We start from the raw sequence: 15,640 nt of genomic DNA on the forward strand, positions 1-15,640 counted from the left end.
TCAGTGGATTTTTAAATTAATAATTTTTTGATTAGTTAACCTCAATCTATTTATATCATTATTATTCTCTCTTTTTCTGTCTCTTAAATTTAATAATAAAATACATTAAATTAAGAAGCCTTACAAAACTCAAAGGTCCCCTCTCACTCTCTCAGTTAAATGTAATAAGAACAAATATTAAATAACTTCTTCACAGTCAGACAACTATTTGGTCAAACAACTCTGGCCGACCAGCTAGGCGGGCAAATATAGATTGGATTCTATTGGGTCGGGTTAAGGGGTAAGCCTGACCCTAATAGTCTAAGGAACAGGTCTTCCTAAATCGGGTTTTGGGTTGGGTTTGGATTGAGTTAGAGCGGTGCTATGTTCGCTTAATTGAATGTAGGTGCACAATATATGAGACAGGTTGGGGTTGGTTTGATGGTGCTTTGATCGTGGTCAAATTGAACCAAACCTGTGTCGAACCCAAATCTATTGATATCCCTATAGATTATGCTCCAATTAAATTTCACTGGGTCAGGTTACACCATGTTTTGTAAGGGTGCTATTCGGGCCCGGGCTCAACCTGAGCCTGGCCTTCACAAAACGCCCAAAGGCAGGGTTATCAAGTATCAACCCGGGTCATTCTTTTAAACATCATGGATTTTAACGTCCCATCCCGCCCGGCCCATCAGGGTGTGCTATAAATGGACCCGGTTTGTCGAAATCCCTGCCCAATATGTTGTTCAGACTTCAGAAGAAACCCAAATCCGCATATATTGTCTTTTGCAAATCTTCATTTGACCCGAAAGCAAAATTCTAGAGCGTAACATTTGCTACTAAGGAACCGGATCCACTTTAAATCAATTAGATTGCCGGAATGGACCCCACTCGATCAAGCAACTTGTCACAATTGATGCCTCATATGAGATCCATTGAAAGTGGGCCCCTCCACCCTCAATTTGCGCGGACTAGATGCAGCGAATGGTGGGTCCTACCCTGAAAAGTGCACTGCATGTGCATCCATGAGGAAGACCCTCAAGTCTCAACTCAACCTATGAAAAGTGGGCCATCTTCGCTAATGACAAGACGGACGGTTGAGATCATCCATTCTGCAGCAGATTATACGGGCCACTTGTTCGTAGGACCCACACATCGTGAATAATTTGAATTATTTAATGTGATTGATGCTACAATCAGAGAAGGGAGACCACTGATTAAAGAAAAGTAGAAAACACTAACAATATTATATTAGATAAATAGGAGAGAGAGAGGAGAGTGAAGATTATATAAGGCTGGTACTCTTTTCCTCCGAACTTCTGGTTAGAGGCTAGAGGAGAGCTCTTCTGCTAAGAGTGGAAGCTTGCTGCAGAAGGTTCTCTGTGCTTTTTAGTGATACCCAGAAAAAGATTAAAGAAATACCCAGAATAGAAGCCTCAATTTAGGGTTTCTTAGGGGAAAACTTGCAGGGAATCACGTTTATCTATATTGACACAGTTGACACGTAATCTTGTTTCTTTGTTTGATTTTGATTATCTTCGCCGGCCGTTGAAGGAATTTTTTATTTGTGTTTTTTAATTTCTCCTGTTGGATTTGAAGTAGGATTGTGTGTCAGTTCGAGAAGTTTCATTTGTTGTTTGTTCGTCTTCATGTTAGATTTTTTATTCTTGGTTGCAGAAGCAGATTTGGGGGAACGAAGGTTGTGGGTGGAATTAGGGTTTTATCTATTCTATATTATTGGGTCTTTTTGATCAGTTCGGGTTTCTTTGATGATTTTATGTATGGGTTTGTGACGATTAGGGCTTTTGTGGGGGCTTTATGATTTTCCGTTAAATATGGGGTTTATGTATGTGGTGGACTTGTTGGGTAAGGTAAACTGATTTGTCTTTGTGGTATTATTAGTTGTTTAATAATTTCATTGGTGGAGTTTGAGGATCTTGGGTGAGGTTCCGTTGGGTGCCGAAATTGGAGAGCAAGAACAAGATTGACAGTTTCTATAATTGATTATTTTTTGGGTTTCTGTGGTGGAGATTTTGATCCTGGGGATACGATGAGTTCTAGTGTTACAGAGGATTTCGCCCCCAGAGGGAAGCTACTGGTTCATATTGCAGAGAATGGCCACAGTTTTGAGCTTGACTGCGATGAATCGATGACTGTTGAGGCAGTTCAGCGGTACATAGAGTCGGTATCAGGTATTCACCTCAACGACCAGCTTTTGCTCTGTATGGACATGAAGCTTGAATCCCAGCGGCCCTTGTCGGCCTACAAACTTCCGTGCGAGGACCGTGAGGTCTTCCTCTATAACCGAGCAAGACTTTTAGCGGATTCCCCACCCCCTCCGCTAGAGCAAGTTGATATCCCTGAAATTGCTGACCCTCCATTGCCATCAGCTTCACAAGATCCGCACCCTTTGGATGATGCTTCAGACCCTGCACTCAAGGCATTGCCTTCGTATGAGAGGCAATTCAGATGCCATTTCCAACGTGGGCACGCTATTTACAGTTCTACGCAAGTGAAATTTGAAAATTGTGAGAGGCTCTTGAGAGAGCAGAAGGTGCAAGACAGAGCTGTGGAGACTGCCAGAGGTAGTATGGACCATTACTATCGGATGATACATCAAATGTATGCGGACTTCATGAAGTGTTACTTACAGCAACATCGGTACCATTCGGACCTTTTGGTTAATTTTGGGAGGGATTTGGAGAAGTTAAGGTCTTGTAAGCTTCACCCAGGTCTGCAGACGGATACCCGCAAATGCCTCCTTGATTTTGTTAAAGAGGAAAACTTAAGGAAATGGGCGGAGAATTGTAACAACTCGCACCGGCAATTCGAGGCAAAGGTTTCACAACTTAGGCAGATGTTTAATGAATTGAAGCGTCGGGTTGAAGATTTGTTTTCTAGCAAGGCTTCTGCTGCAATTGGGGAATTAGAACTGATGATCAAAGACCATCAGCAATATCTTCATGAGCAAAAGAGTATAATGCAGTCTCTCAGGTTGTTTTTATGTATATTCTTCTTGTTATGTTTTTTCTATTTAGATTAACCATTTTGTCTGTAAGGCTCAGTTTGGAAGGAGTGCAAATACAAGTATGTACAGTGTAAAACCTTGTATAGGTTATTTTTAAATCTTGTATTTGCAGAGTACATATTTTTATTTGTAATTTTCCCAAGCTGAGCCTAATGTGTTATTTATTAAATAGCTTGCCTAACCTTGGTTGGAATTCTGATGATGCTGGTGCATCTACTGAGTCATGGCATATCATAGGATTCGGACTTTTTGATGATCAAAGTAGTAATCTTCCTTTGTAGGACGTTTGGATCCAAATTCAGTTTCTCCTGTTTGTGCCAGGGGTTAGAACTCTATCATATTAGGCGTTACTTGAGTATGTTTTTGCATGGATCTTGTTTCATATTAGGCGTATACTTGAGTTATCTTTTTGCATGGATCTCCTTGGGAAATGTTGCTCCATGATAAAAAGACTCCAGGGGTTGATTTAATTTCTTCTCAACATTGCATTGTCAAAATGCAAGCATTTCCGTGAGTTGTTTTTGCAATCTCCTTTAGGGCATCCCAGTGCATGAGGCTCCCACCAATGTGGGGTCTGGGAGGCTTAGGAGGAACAGACGTACCCAGCCTTACCCCTACACATACAGAGAGGCTGTTTCCACGATTTGAACCCCTGGTCACCCAGGTTGCAATGGAGCAATCCAACTGTTGTGCGAAGGCCCACCCTCTTTTGCAATTTCCTTTGGAGCCATGCGATACAGGAAGAAAGGATAGGTGCACAGGATGAATTTTCTTATAGGAGCCATTTGTTCTTAGAAGCTCATATCTGTTTTTTTTTTTTTTTATTTCTTTTTCATATTTCAGACAGCATCAGTATATTGACAAAGCTTAATATTATAGTATTATTTTAGTGGAAATGGTTTTACAAACTTGAAAAGGACTTGGGTTGTTGGTTTTATTTTTACAACATGGATTGAGGAAATGACAGGTATTCTAGAAATTTTCAATACTGTTCTTGCTCTCCAATCTCCCCTCCCAAAGGAACCCCACCCAAGATCCTCAAACCCCACCAATGAAATTCTTAACAACTAATAATACAAGAATAAGTTAAACTCAGCGATGCACAAAGACAACTCAGTTTACCTCACTCGACAAGTCCACCACATACATAAAAGCTCCATATTTAACAGAAACCATAAAAGCCCCCACAAAAACCCTAATTGACACAAACCTGTCACATAAATCTTCGATGAAACCTGAATTCCCCCTGAAACCCATCAAAGATATAATAGATAAAATCCTAAGTCCACCCACAACTTTTGTTCCCCCAAATATGCTTTTGCAACCAAGAATCAAAAACCTAACATGAAGCCGAACTCCCTTCAATGGCTGGCATAGATGATCAAAATCAAGAAAAGAAACTCGATTACGTGTCAAGATAGTCAAGATAGATGGACATGGATTCCATGCAAGTTTCTTCTCAACATGGCATTGTCCAAATGCAAGCATTTCCTTTACCATCTCTTGTTTGTGCAATCTCTTTGGAGACCAATAATGCTTACCTAAGATTACTAGTACCAACCATGTGATACAGAAAAACAATGATGGTTGCACAGGGTGAATTTTCTTATAGGTGCCATTTGTTCTTAGAATCTCATTATCTGATATTCTGATTTTTTATTTCTTTTTATGACCATGGATTTTTCATATTCAAACAGCATCGATATATTGCCCAGACTTAATGTTATGGTTTGTTTTGGTCAAAATGCTTTTACAAACCTTGTAAGAACTTGGGTTGTTGGTTCTATTTTTCAAACATTGGTTAGGGAACTGACTGGCATTGTAGGTTGGGATGTGCAAAATTTGCATCTTTTTCTATTGTTCTTGTTAACTTCCAAATGCTTCTCTTGTCTATTGTTTTTCCTTATTATCCTTTGTTTAATTACTGTTAAAGTTCAAGTTGGCTTTAATATGAGGATTCTCCTATATCTTCTCCTTCACCATTGAAGTGAACTAAACTTTTATCTTTAGAACTTTCAAATAATTGAGGTGTTTATGAAATATTCACTTGCTGAAATGGGGTTCATGATTTTCTGTTTCAGAATTTTAGGGTTAATGCCTTTTCCCTCTTCTATCTTTGATTGGTGCAAGTAGATCAATACATATTTTCTTTCCTTTTTCTTTTTTTTTTTTTTGAGAAAAGGTGAAGTAAAACTTCATTAATCAACAAAAAAAATCCCTGTTCAACAGGCAGCCATACAAAGGGAGCTTACAAGAAATTGCCTCAGCAGTTTTTGTTTTGCCTTAACAAGCAATATGGATCAGTTCAAATGAGATCACTCATATCAAATGTTTATAATGAACTAATGAAAAATATTTAGGGCTTTTTTAAATGTCCAGTTGAATTTATCCATTTAACTCTAGCGGCAACCCCACATGTCAAACGAGGTCCTAATTTTTTGCAGTCTGGAATGTCTTAATTTATAGAACCATTGTCTAGACAAAGCCTGGATGAATTTATCCTCATTAAACCATGTATATCCTGTTGACTAACATTTATTTAGAATGGGCTTGCTCAACTTTCATTATTTTTTTAAGGAGATTGGCGGCATAAAAACCTTTCTTCGTTTTGTGCTTAAAACTATGTAAGTTTTAGAAATGTTTTTATTTTTTTTTATTTTTTAATTCTTATAGAGATGTTGCATTGATCGAAGAGTCTTGCTCTACTTGCTTCTTGGTGTATTATGCTTCATGTGTCCATGTGTGTTGTATTTCTTTTCTCCATGCCTCTTTTGGAGAATAGCTGCATCAGAACCTTATATCGTTTTGTGTTTGAAAGACTTAAGTAGTACAAATGTTCCCAAACAATGTAGAAATGTTTTGACTTCACAGAATTTAACACTTGTATGCATTTACCACCTAAGCAGCACTATTTCTTTTGTTTTGATCAATAAGCAGCACTGTTTCTCCAATGCTGTATGATCGTATCATTGTAAAGTTTAATAACTAGTAGCCCTTGCATATTTTATTATGTGCCTTATGTCATAATTCAATCCATGTATTTGAAAATACTTAAAGTTTTGTCTTCACTACCATCCAAAAATTTATTCTTGTATTTTTATGCAGCAAGGATGTCATCACTGTAAAGAAGCTGGTGGATGATTGTTTGAGCTGCCAATTATCTGCATCACTCCGTCCTCATGATGCAGTTTCAGCCCTGGGCCCTATGTATGAGAGCCATGACAAACATCACTTACCCAAGCTGCTATCTTTTGGTCAATCCATTTCCAAGCTGCTGGATGTCTGCAAGGATAAGAAGAATGAGATGAACCATTTTGTCCATATTTGCATGCAAAGGGTTGCATATGTTCAATTCATCATTAGAGATGTTCGGCTACAATTTCCAGCTTTCAAAGAGGCAATGGTGCGCCAAGATGATCTGTTTGCTGATCTGAAATTTGTACGTGGAATTGGCCCTGCATACAGAGCCTGCCTTGCAGAAGTGGTGAGAAGGAAGGCTTCTATGAAGTTGTACATGGGCATGGCTGGACAACTGGCAGAAAGGCTTGCAACAAAGAGGGAGGTTGAGGTCAGAAGACGGGAGCAGTTCTTGAAAGCACAGAGTGCTTTCTTACCTCGGGATGTATTTGCATCCATGGGGTTATTTGATACTCCCAGTCAGTGCGATGTAAATATTGCTCCTTTTGACTCTAATTTGCTGGAGGTTGATATTGCTGATATTGATCGTTATGCACCTGAATATTTGGTACATATTCCTTTTAAAGGCGAGAAACAGGGAACATCAAAAGGGTCATTTTCCATGTCAAATGATAGATTCCAATTGGCTGAGGCAGAAGAGTCTTCTGGGGAACTCTCTGAGAAATTTGATTCTGTGGAGTTACTTGAAGTCTATGACTCGGTAGAAATTGCTGGAACGAGCAAGATGGAGGTAGAGAATGCGAGGCTGAAAGCCGAACTTGCTTCTGCCATAGCACTAATTTGTTCAATTAGCCCTGAAATTGAGTATGACTCACTGGATGATAGTAAGCTGGATAATTTACTCAAGAATGCAGCTGAGAAGACGGCTGAAGCTTTGCATCTGAAGGATGAATATGTAAAGCATCTTCAATCCATGCTAAAGATGAAGGAGATGCAATGCCTGTCATATGAGAAGCGCATGCAAGAGCTAGAGCAAAGATTGTCTGACCAGTATCTTCAAGGACACAATCTGGATGTCTCTGAATTTGCCAATTCATCTGTTAAAATTGACGAGTGCAAGTCAGAACTATCAGGAGATGGGGAGGCCCACATGCCTTACATCTCTACTGAACCCATGGATGAGTTCTCCTGCACAACTGCTTCATTGGATGCAAAAGTGGAACATTTCAATAGCCATCCAGGCAAAGCCCGAGAAGGGGTTGATGAAAATATGATTGAGTCCTCTGGCATGCTAAACCCTCAGTTGGATTTGTCGATGGTGGAGCCACATCGAGATGAACTTCAAGTAGGAGATAAATCTGTGCAAGAGACAATGGTGGGGCAGTTGGGTTTGACACTGTCTAACAGCTCTACTGCTGAGGCCATATTGGAGCCTCAGAATATTTTACCTTGTGAAACTGGAAGAGAACCAGATACAGAATCTAAATTTAAGGGTGATCTTGTCTTGGAATTGCAAAGTGCACTTGCAGATAAGTCAAACCAGTTGAGTGAAACTGAAACCAAGCTCAAAGCTGCAATGGAGGAGGTTGACAACCTTAGTAAAGAGTTGGAAATGAGTCGAAAACTCCTTGATGAATCTCAGGTACGAGTCTGGGTACATCACAGATTTCCATTTTGGTTTTTCTGAAAAATTATTCATGTTGAGTATAGTGCTTCTCAGGATAAGTAAGACTCCACACATATTAGAAGCTTAGATAATTTTGTGGCTTTCCTAATACTTTTTGAATACTTAATTTAACTAAACATCAAAGAGCCTTGGTAAAAGACGAGGAAATCAAGGAAGATGGAAAACCTATTTTGAAAAGTTATTAAATGAACGTGTAGAGGGTGCTAATGGAGGAGAGATTAGTAACTGATAGTCTTAAAAATAACATATATCTTCATAAAATTAGAACTATTGAACTAGTTTTTTTTTTTTTTTTTTGAGCTAGGTAATTGTAGAGATATTGGGCTGAATGGGCCTTTGTTTTTATTTATTTTTTTAGTAGCTTTGTTTCTGCTGTAGTGGACCTTCTTTATGGGCCTTAATACTTACTCCTTTTATGTTTTTTTTAAGTCAGCTGCTCCACTAGGGGCACTCATGTAACTTTACACACTTTATGTTTCAATACATATTTAAAATAATTGAGGGAGGGAGAGGAGGGAGGGAGGGAGAGGCCCAAGATAGGTTCTTGGAGGCAACTTGGTATAGATAGTTTCTAGGAGAGCCTGTCGATGTTTCTCGCTTTGACAGTGAAGCAGAACATAAAAAGCTCAGGGTGTCAAACAAATTTCACATTGTTCACGTATCCAAGGTGTTCTCAAGGTTGAGAGAAGGCCTAGTTGGGGCCAAGTAACACATATAAGAGATTGTCTAAGAGAAAGGGAAGAAAATTGAAGAACCTAGGTCAAAGGGGCGTGGTCAAGAAGGTGATAGCGCTCTGTATGGAAAGGAACAAGGTTTTAAACTTTTAATTATAAATGATAGTTTGAATCAAGAAAGGAAGGAGAGGGAGTCGGATGGTGTGGATATTAATTCTGATATGAACAAGGAATTTGAGGGTGGTAAGTTTTTGGAAGGAAAACGTGAGGGGGGGGGGGTGAGGCCTTTGCTAGGAGAGCTTTCAAAGAGTTTGAGGAAAGTAGGGTGGAGATATGTAAAAAGTCCATTTTGTTGGAGTTGTTTGTTTGTTTTTGTTCTGCGGTTGTGTGGCTGAGAGTTGGTGTTTGTCTGAATTGTTCTATTTGTTTCGGTCTAGTGTCGGGTGTAAGTGTGTTGTTTTTGATGTTGGGTTATGTTCTTTCTTCTCTTAGGTGATTTCTCATCACCTTCTCCTTGTATTCTCTTTTGTTTTTCATGAATTCTCTTTTTACTATAAAAAAAAGTCCAGACAGTTGCTACCCTGACGGCCTGATCATCTTCCATAACAGTCTTCCCCTCTTTTTTTGCTGGTCTGAATAAGCTAGGGTTGAATAAGGTAGCAATATGTTGGGGAGGTTTCCACCTGCAACCAAAGAGAGAAGAGATACACTCCCAAATACAAATCACAAAGTTACAGGATATTATTAAATGAGGGATGATTTCGGCCTTGCATAAAAGACAGATACATGGGGTAAGGCATTTATTTGTTCTTCTTCTCTAGAGCACATCATGGGTATTCATCTTTCCAAGGGTAGCTTCCTGGCAAAAGGCTTGTATTTTAGGAGGAATAGGTTCTGCTCCAAACCTCTTTTACTGGAAAAGCCCCCCCCCCCATTGGAAGGACTAAGGTATCAATAAAGGATGCACAAGAAAAAAGACAGATAGAGAAGGTTTCCATATTCTACTATCATGATGCAACCTTTGATGCTCTTCATAAATAATTTTGCAGGTGCTGGAACATTTTTTTCTTTATAAAGTTTCATTTTATGCTATTATCTTTCGTTTGTTTATGCTTTAACAGTACCATTTTATGTTATTATCTTTCTTTATAACGTTTCATTTTATGCAACCTTTTGTTTGTTATTGATTAACTAAGTTCTGGAAAGAAGCTTTCCATTGTATTCTTTAGTAGATATCTTGTCTTTAATGCATGTACCTTTATACGTGCGTTGCATTTGTTCTTTGTGAAACAGATGAACTGTGCTCACTTGGAGAATTGCCTGCATGAAGCGAGAAAGGAAGCACACACTCATCTTTGTGCTGCTGATAGGAGGGCCTCAGAATATAGTGCGCTGCGTGCCTCTGCTGTGAAAATGCGCAGCCTTTTTGAACGACTTCGTAGCTGTGTTATTGGTTCAGGTGGAGTGGCAAATTTTGCTGATTCCTTGTGTGCTTTAGCTGTGTCATTGACAAGGTAAGTTAATCAAACACTTTTTTTTTTTTTTGAATTGGACAATTCGTTTTGCATTTCTACATAGAGTGGGCTGCATGGATAATTTTCCCTTCAAATTCTTAGTTATGAACTTGTGATCTTATGGGAGATTTGCATGGTATATGGGGTCATAGATTTATCTACTCATGTCCGGTATACATTGCACAAGTTTTCCTTGATCCTAATCTTCTAGAGATGGCTACTCTTTGTTCATATAGTCACACAAGATTTGCCTCAATCTGATTTTCTCTGAACGAAATGGCCATTTGATAATGGCTGAAGTTGCTGAACTGAATAACTTGCTGTTTTGTCTTTTTGTTGATAAAATAATTAAATTGACCCATACAGAACCCACAACCTCCTTGAAAACAATTTTACTAAAAGATAAAGCAATGATTTTTTGTTCAACTGCTTCAGCTGTTATCAAATGGCCCCCAAGCTTTCCTCTATCCTTAGTTTGAAAATATGATTTTTGATTTCGTGTGGTTCCACTAATTTCTCTTTACTTGTAAAGCATTTGTTTGTTGTGCATATGTTGTTTTATTAATTAATGCATTAGTTGGTTTCTATTTTCAGCTCCATTAATGACAATAAAGATGATGGCACTGTGGAGTTCCAGAATTGTATCCGGATCCTTGCAGATAAAGTTGGTATTCTGTCTCGACACCGTACAGAGTTGCTAGAGAGGTGCTCGAGGGATGAAGCTTCACATGGGCATCTAGTAAAGGAACTAGAAGAGAAGAAAGAATTGATAAAAAAATTATATACAAAGAATCAACTTGAGAAACAGGTTAGTTCTTGAAGAGTTTTTGTTGTTTTAACTATTTACTATAGTGATACAAAAGCATGAATATAATTGTGGACCTGGGCTCCACAAATTTTTGTGGGGTTGAATAGGATTGCATTTAAGTGGGGAAAAAAACAGCATGAGATTATTGGTGGATCTTGTCCCCACAAGTCTTCTTTTCTTACTGTGACTCGTCAACTTGTTTGATGACTTTGATCCTTGTAGTTAAGTTGGTGGGGCACTTCTTGTATGAGTGAATGCTGGCTGTGACATTTTGACCATCTCATGCATGATTAAGTCCATGATATATTTTGGGACTGCACCACGAGCAGATGACTTTTGAGAGCCATCTGTATCAGCTATTGGCAAAACTCAGTATCGTACTGCATACTGCTGTTTTCCTCTTTTCATATTCTTTTTACTATTTTCATCTTGTGGTGGCAGGGAACCTCTCTTTCTCTGAAAATTATTACTGTATTGTAAACCATAGAGAATGCTGAACTGAATTGAATTTTGAACCATATCATAAATCATAAGATAATCTATACTACTTATGAAAGAGCGAATACCCCTTCTTTTTGGAATTTTCATTGGACGTTTTCTACCCCTCTTGTTTAAGCATACAATGGGCATAAATGTCCTTCATTATTCTCACTTTAGAAACTGCCCACTTGTATAGTTCAGAAACTACCCACTCATAACAAGAAACTACCTATGAATTATAAATAGTTGTCTCAGAGATAGTGCCACGTGCAAATGCACGTACACGTTTACTAGTTCTGAAAAGAATATGAAAAGAGGAAAACAATAAAAAGAGTGATTTTACATCATTTTTAATCCATCTTTAGTACTACCATACAAGTACTTGAGACAATGCCTTCATTGCCTTACCATTTGTACACTAGAAGTGTAAGATGATATAACCAATTTTGACTTGAAAGTTAACTAATCCACTTACAATTGCTATTTAACCTATATATGATAGATTCAGAGAAGAAAACCCTACATATGATAGAAAATAAACTCGATAAGTTTTTCAAATGTCTTAAATAACCCAAATAAACCATATTCTAGCAAGGGTTCTACAAGAAAGTCCCCTTGAATCGCACGAATCCTGCGAACCGTAAGATCTATGAATTAACTCAGGATTCAAACAGTAATTATAAGATTTCTCTAGAAAGGGATTCAAACATAAAATCTGAATTGAAACCCTTGGAATTCATGACCCATATCATGAATTGTATCATAAATTGTTAGGTTTTTACAACCATAGTACCTGTTGCAGTACCATGCGACTGTTGGTGTATAGTATGAATTTTTATGAGGACCAAAGGATGGTAATTGGTAAGAGGCAACTTCCTTAGGAAAGAATTGAGTCCCTGCCATTCAAAATGGGTAATTAGGTGCTTGTATTTTATAGCCCAAACTGAGAGGTTCAGAGTTTGTGGATCTTGTATTTTCCTCTTCGGTTTTGTAGTAGACGAGAATGGATTAGCTGAACATGGTAGCTGTTTGCTGGGCTGTTGCACTAATCATTTTTCTACGCAACAAGCCCACAACCACTCAAGTTCAGCTAATCAATTCTCGTAGTTGACCTCTTAACTGAAAAAAATGTGAAAGTAGCTCCAGTTCGAATGCTATCTTCATACTTTATTATCTCTCTCTCTCTCTCATTTGTGATCCTCTAACGTTTTGATGTTTATGACACAGGCAAGCAAGGAGAAGATATCATTTATTCATTTTGAAGTCCATGAGATAGCTGCGTTTGTTCTGAATTCCGCTGGGCATTATGAGGCGATCAATCGGAACTGCTCTAACTATTACCTCTCTGCAGAATCTGTAGCTTTGTTTGCTGGAAACCTCCCAAGCAAACCCAGTTACATAATTGGGCAGATTGTGCATATAGAACGGCAAACAGTAAGGTTGCCACCTACTCGGTCTGAGCATGGGCGAGATCAAGTAGATAACCTGAATTCTGAAACGGGGACTCATCGGTTGACAGCTCTGGGGTCGGTGCCCACATCAAACCCGTATGGTCTCCCTGTTGGCTGTGAATACTTCGTAGTGACAGTAGCCATGTTACCTGACACAACTATTCATTCATCACCTCCTTCCTGATCTTTCTGCGACTAGACGTACATGACGGAAGAAACAAAGTGTACATATATGTATGGAAGAAGGAGACCCTTGTCTTGATCGGAGTGGAGGTTTAATTCCATCCTCTTTGTACAGCTGATCATCAATATGGTCTTAAAGTTTCTTGTATATAATAAGCTACTTTTCTTGTAACTAGAAAATTGTGAATATTCTTCAGCTCTTAATTTATTTATTAATCTTCTACCTTGTCCAGTATAATGGGTTTATGATCAGTGGGCCGGTGGATTTGGAATTTGGAGATGGGCAACCCTAATCAGAAAAGAGGATTAGTCAGATTGGTTGATCATGGATGGTCAACCCTGACTGCTGCTATGGATGACAAAAGCTTGATGTCTCTCTTGGGGGCCACAATCTCCGTACTGCAAAGCGCCTATAGAGCCTGATAACTTTTCCATCTCTGATGGTGAAAGGATTGGGGCATCCTTGCAGGGTTTATCAACAATGGAGAACCCTCTCAAACAACACTAAGCTCCCCTTTGAGAGTATTCTTATTCCACACCGGTAAGCAAAAGCCAAATAAAGTCTAAATAAGTGCTTATTCCTAAAATAAAGTCTAAATTTCAAGAAAGCAAAATTTTGGGCTTATTTTTAAGCACGTACCGAACAAGTGCTTATTTTCATTTTGGCCTGTTTTGGCCCATCGTATCATTTTGAAAATACTTATGCTACCCTGATTGAAATAGGATAAAGCACTTGAGGGTTCATTATATGGCTTAGACGGCGAAATTGTACCAGATCAAATTTTAATTGGCTGTTTGGTCTGTTTTTGCCTTAAAACGGTTTGATTTAGTTTTCAAAAGTTTATAAATTAAACAAAATCATAAATCGTATTAAATTGAATTATTAATAATATATTTTTTAATGTATGTAATATATATAATATGTTTAAACATATGTATGTATGTATTTATGTAATTTTTTAGGTTTTTTTTTATGTTTCATTTAATTAGGAAAGATTAGACCTCATCCAGTCCATTTGTATTTCAATTGGACCGATTGTATGGGGTTTGGATTGGGTCCAACCCATTTATAAAGGGATCCATGTTGGACCGGATTGGATTGGACCGAATCAAGTCCAATTGACACCCCTTTTGAAGCATGGTATATCTCAAGTACTGTCTCTCAAATTTCAAACTGGCAGACTGTTCCCTCCTGTTGTGGATGACATTCCTGAGAAGCTATGATCTGGAAGGCTATTTGGATGGTTCGACCCAGCAGTCGGGTAACAGGTGTCAATGTGTCATCATGGTCTTCTTATGCCATCATATTAACCCAGTGGTTACTTCATGAACAATTTCTACTTAGGCTACTTAGCTAGATCATGGCAACTCTTGAAGTTGAAGGGACTATTCAGCTTTCCAGCGGCGGCACATGTTGTAGGACGCTCAAACGAGGAAGATCAGCTACTTGCAGGAAACAGGCGGTGGATTGCAGATAACCTTGGGGGGTGTTTACAAAGGTGAATATTTAAACTCTATTTGTTATTCTGAAAGGCAAAAAGAAGTTGGTTTTCTTTCAGAAAAAAAAAAACAATAAATGTTCTTGGAACCAGCCTTAAAATTATATGATCTATGAAATATGATATTAAATAACCAGATGAAAACATGTTCTTTAAACCAGAAATTTAAGAACATGTTTTTGGTTTCAGTTTTGGAAACACAAAAAAAAACACTTAATCAACAACATGTTTTCTTTGCTTTTATTTTAAGATTCAGTTTGTTTTAGCTGATTTTGTTTTATTTTTAGGAATTGGCAACAAGAAAAAATAATTTACATTGGAGAACACCCCCTTGAGCTCAGTTTGGAAGGAATACAAATACAAATATGTACAGTTCCAAACTGAGCCTTAAGGAGTTTGTCACAGCCTCACAGGATCACTGTAAAATAAATCATGATCATGAAAAATTAGAAGAAAATGCCATTTTTTTCTATAATTAATACTCACTTATTGGAAAATGCTCAAAGGGTGTTTTTGCCAATGTGTATGATTCTGTTTTTCAGAATGATGTGGCAGTTTTTTCTTTTTGAAAATAGAATCATACATATTGACAAACTATCATTAAAATAGCTATTTTTACAAAACTCATTAATTTTCCTCAAGGTTCAAAGTATTGATACACGAGATAAGCAAAAGTTGTGTATTGCAATGCACTTTGGCCAAGTCTGGGAGTTTTAAAAATAAGTGTTTATTCAAATAAACAATGCATGTTAATCCAATTTCTTAAAAATAAGGTTAAGCTTTTTATTTTTTTAGGGCTACACAACCCCCTGGGGGGAGGGGGGTAATCCATCCCCCAACCCAGGTGCAAGCGGGATTCGATCCCAAATTTCTACTACGACCAACAGGAGACCTTATCAATCAGCTGGTTGGCAACTTGCAAATAAGGCTAAGTTTGGGAGTCTTCTTAAAAATAAATGCAGTTTCTACGTTGCTACTACAAAGTAATTTAGAAGCACTTCAATCAAAAGCTATTTTCACTATGAGCTTGCAAGAGGCAAGACGGATGCATCAAAGATCATATTAAACTGTTTGGATAATAATACATATTTCTTGTAGATTCCCCAAATATGGTCACCTATCGAAGTGCGCATATATTGTTAAGTTCTGCCAGCTGGTAGGAGTACCAGTACATGACCCAAGCCTTAATCTGTGTAACA

The 15,640-nt window shown here is 38.1% G+C and overlaps 1 protein-coding gene across 1 annotated transcript; it reads left to right on the forward strand.

The window, feature by feature from the left end:
* Window positions 1-1,271: 1,271 nt before the first annotated feature.
* On the forward strand, window positions 1,272-13,174 carry LOC104612475 (autophagy-related protein 11-like). Its single transcript, XM_010279896.3, has 5 exons — window positions 1,272-2,973; window positions 6,113-7,787; window positions 9,800-10,020; window positions 10,615-10,828; window positions 12,536-13,174. Exons 1-5 carry the CDS (start codon window positions 2,030-2,032, stop codon window positions 12,941-12,943), a joined length of 3,462 nt encoding a protein of 1,153 aa, XP_010278198.1. The 5' UTR covers window positions 1,272-2,029; the 3' UTR covers window positions 12,944-13,174.
* The last annotated feature ends 2,466 nt before the right edge of the window (window positions 13,175-15,640 follow it).

The sequence above is a fragment of the Nelumbo nucifera genome, chromosome 2 (assembly GCF_055504915.1).
Source record: "Nelumbo nucifera cultivar China Antique chromosome 2, China Antique-T2T, whole genome shotgun sequence".
NCBI lineage: Eukaryota > Viridiplantae > Streptophyta > Magnoliopsida > Proteales > Nelumbonaceae > Nelumbo > Nelumbo nucifera.

Bases quoted from the DNA above. Each gene is read 5' to 3' on its own strand.
- LOC104612475 (XM_010279896.3), top strand. From the start codon at position 2,030: ATGAGTTCTAGTGTTACAGAGGATTTCGCCCCCAGAGGGAAGCTACTG. The intron at 10,021-10,614 runs GTAAGTTAATCA...TTCTATTTTCAG, and splicing joins TTAGCTGTGTCATTGACAAG to CTCCATTAATGACAATAAAG. The intron at 10,829-12,535 runs GTTAGTTCTTGA...TTTATGACACAG, and splicing joins AGAATCAACTTGAGAAACAG to GCAAGCAAGGAGAAGATATC.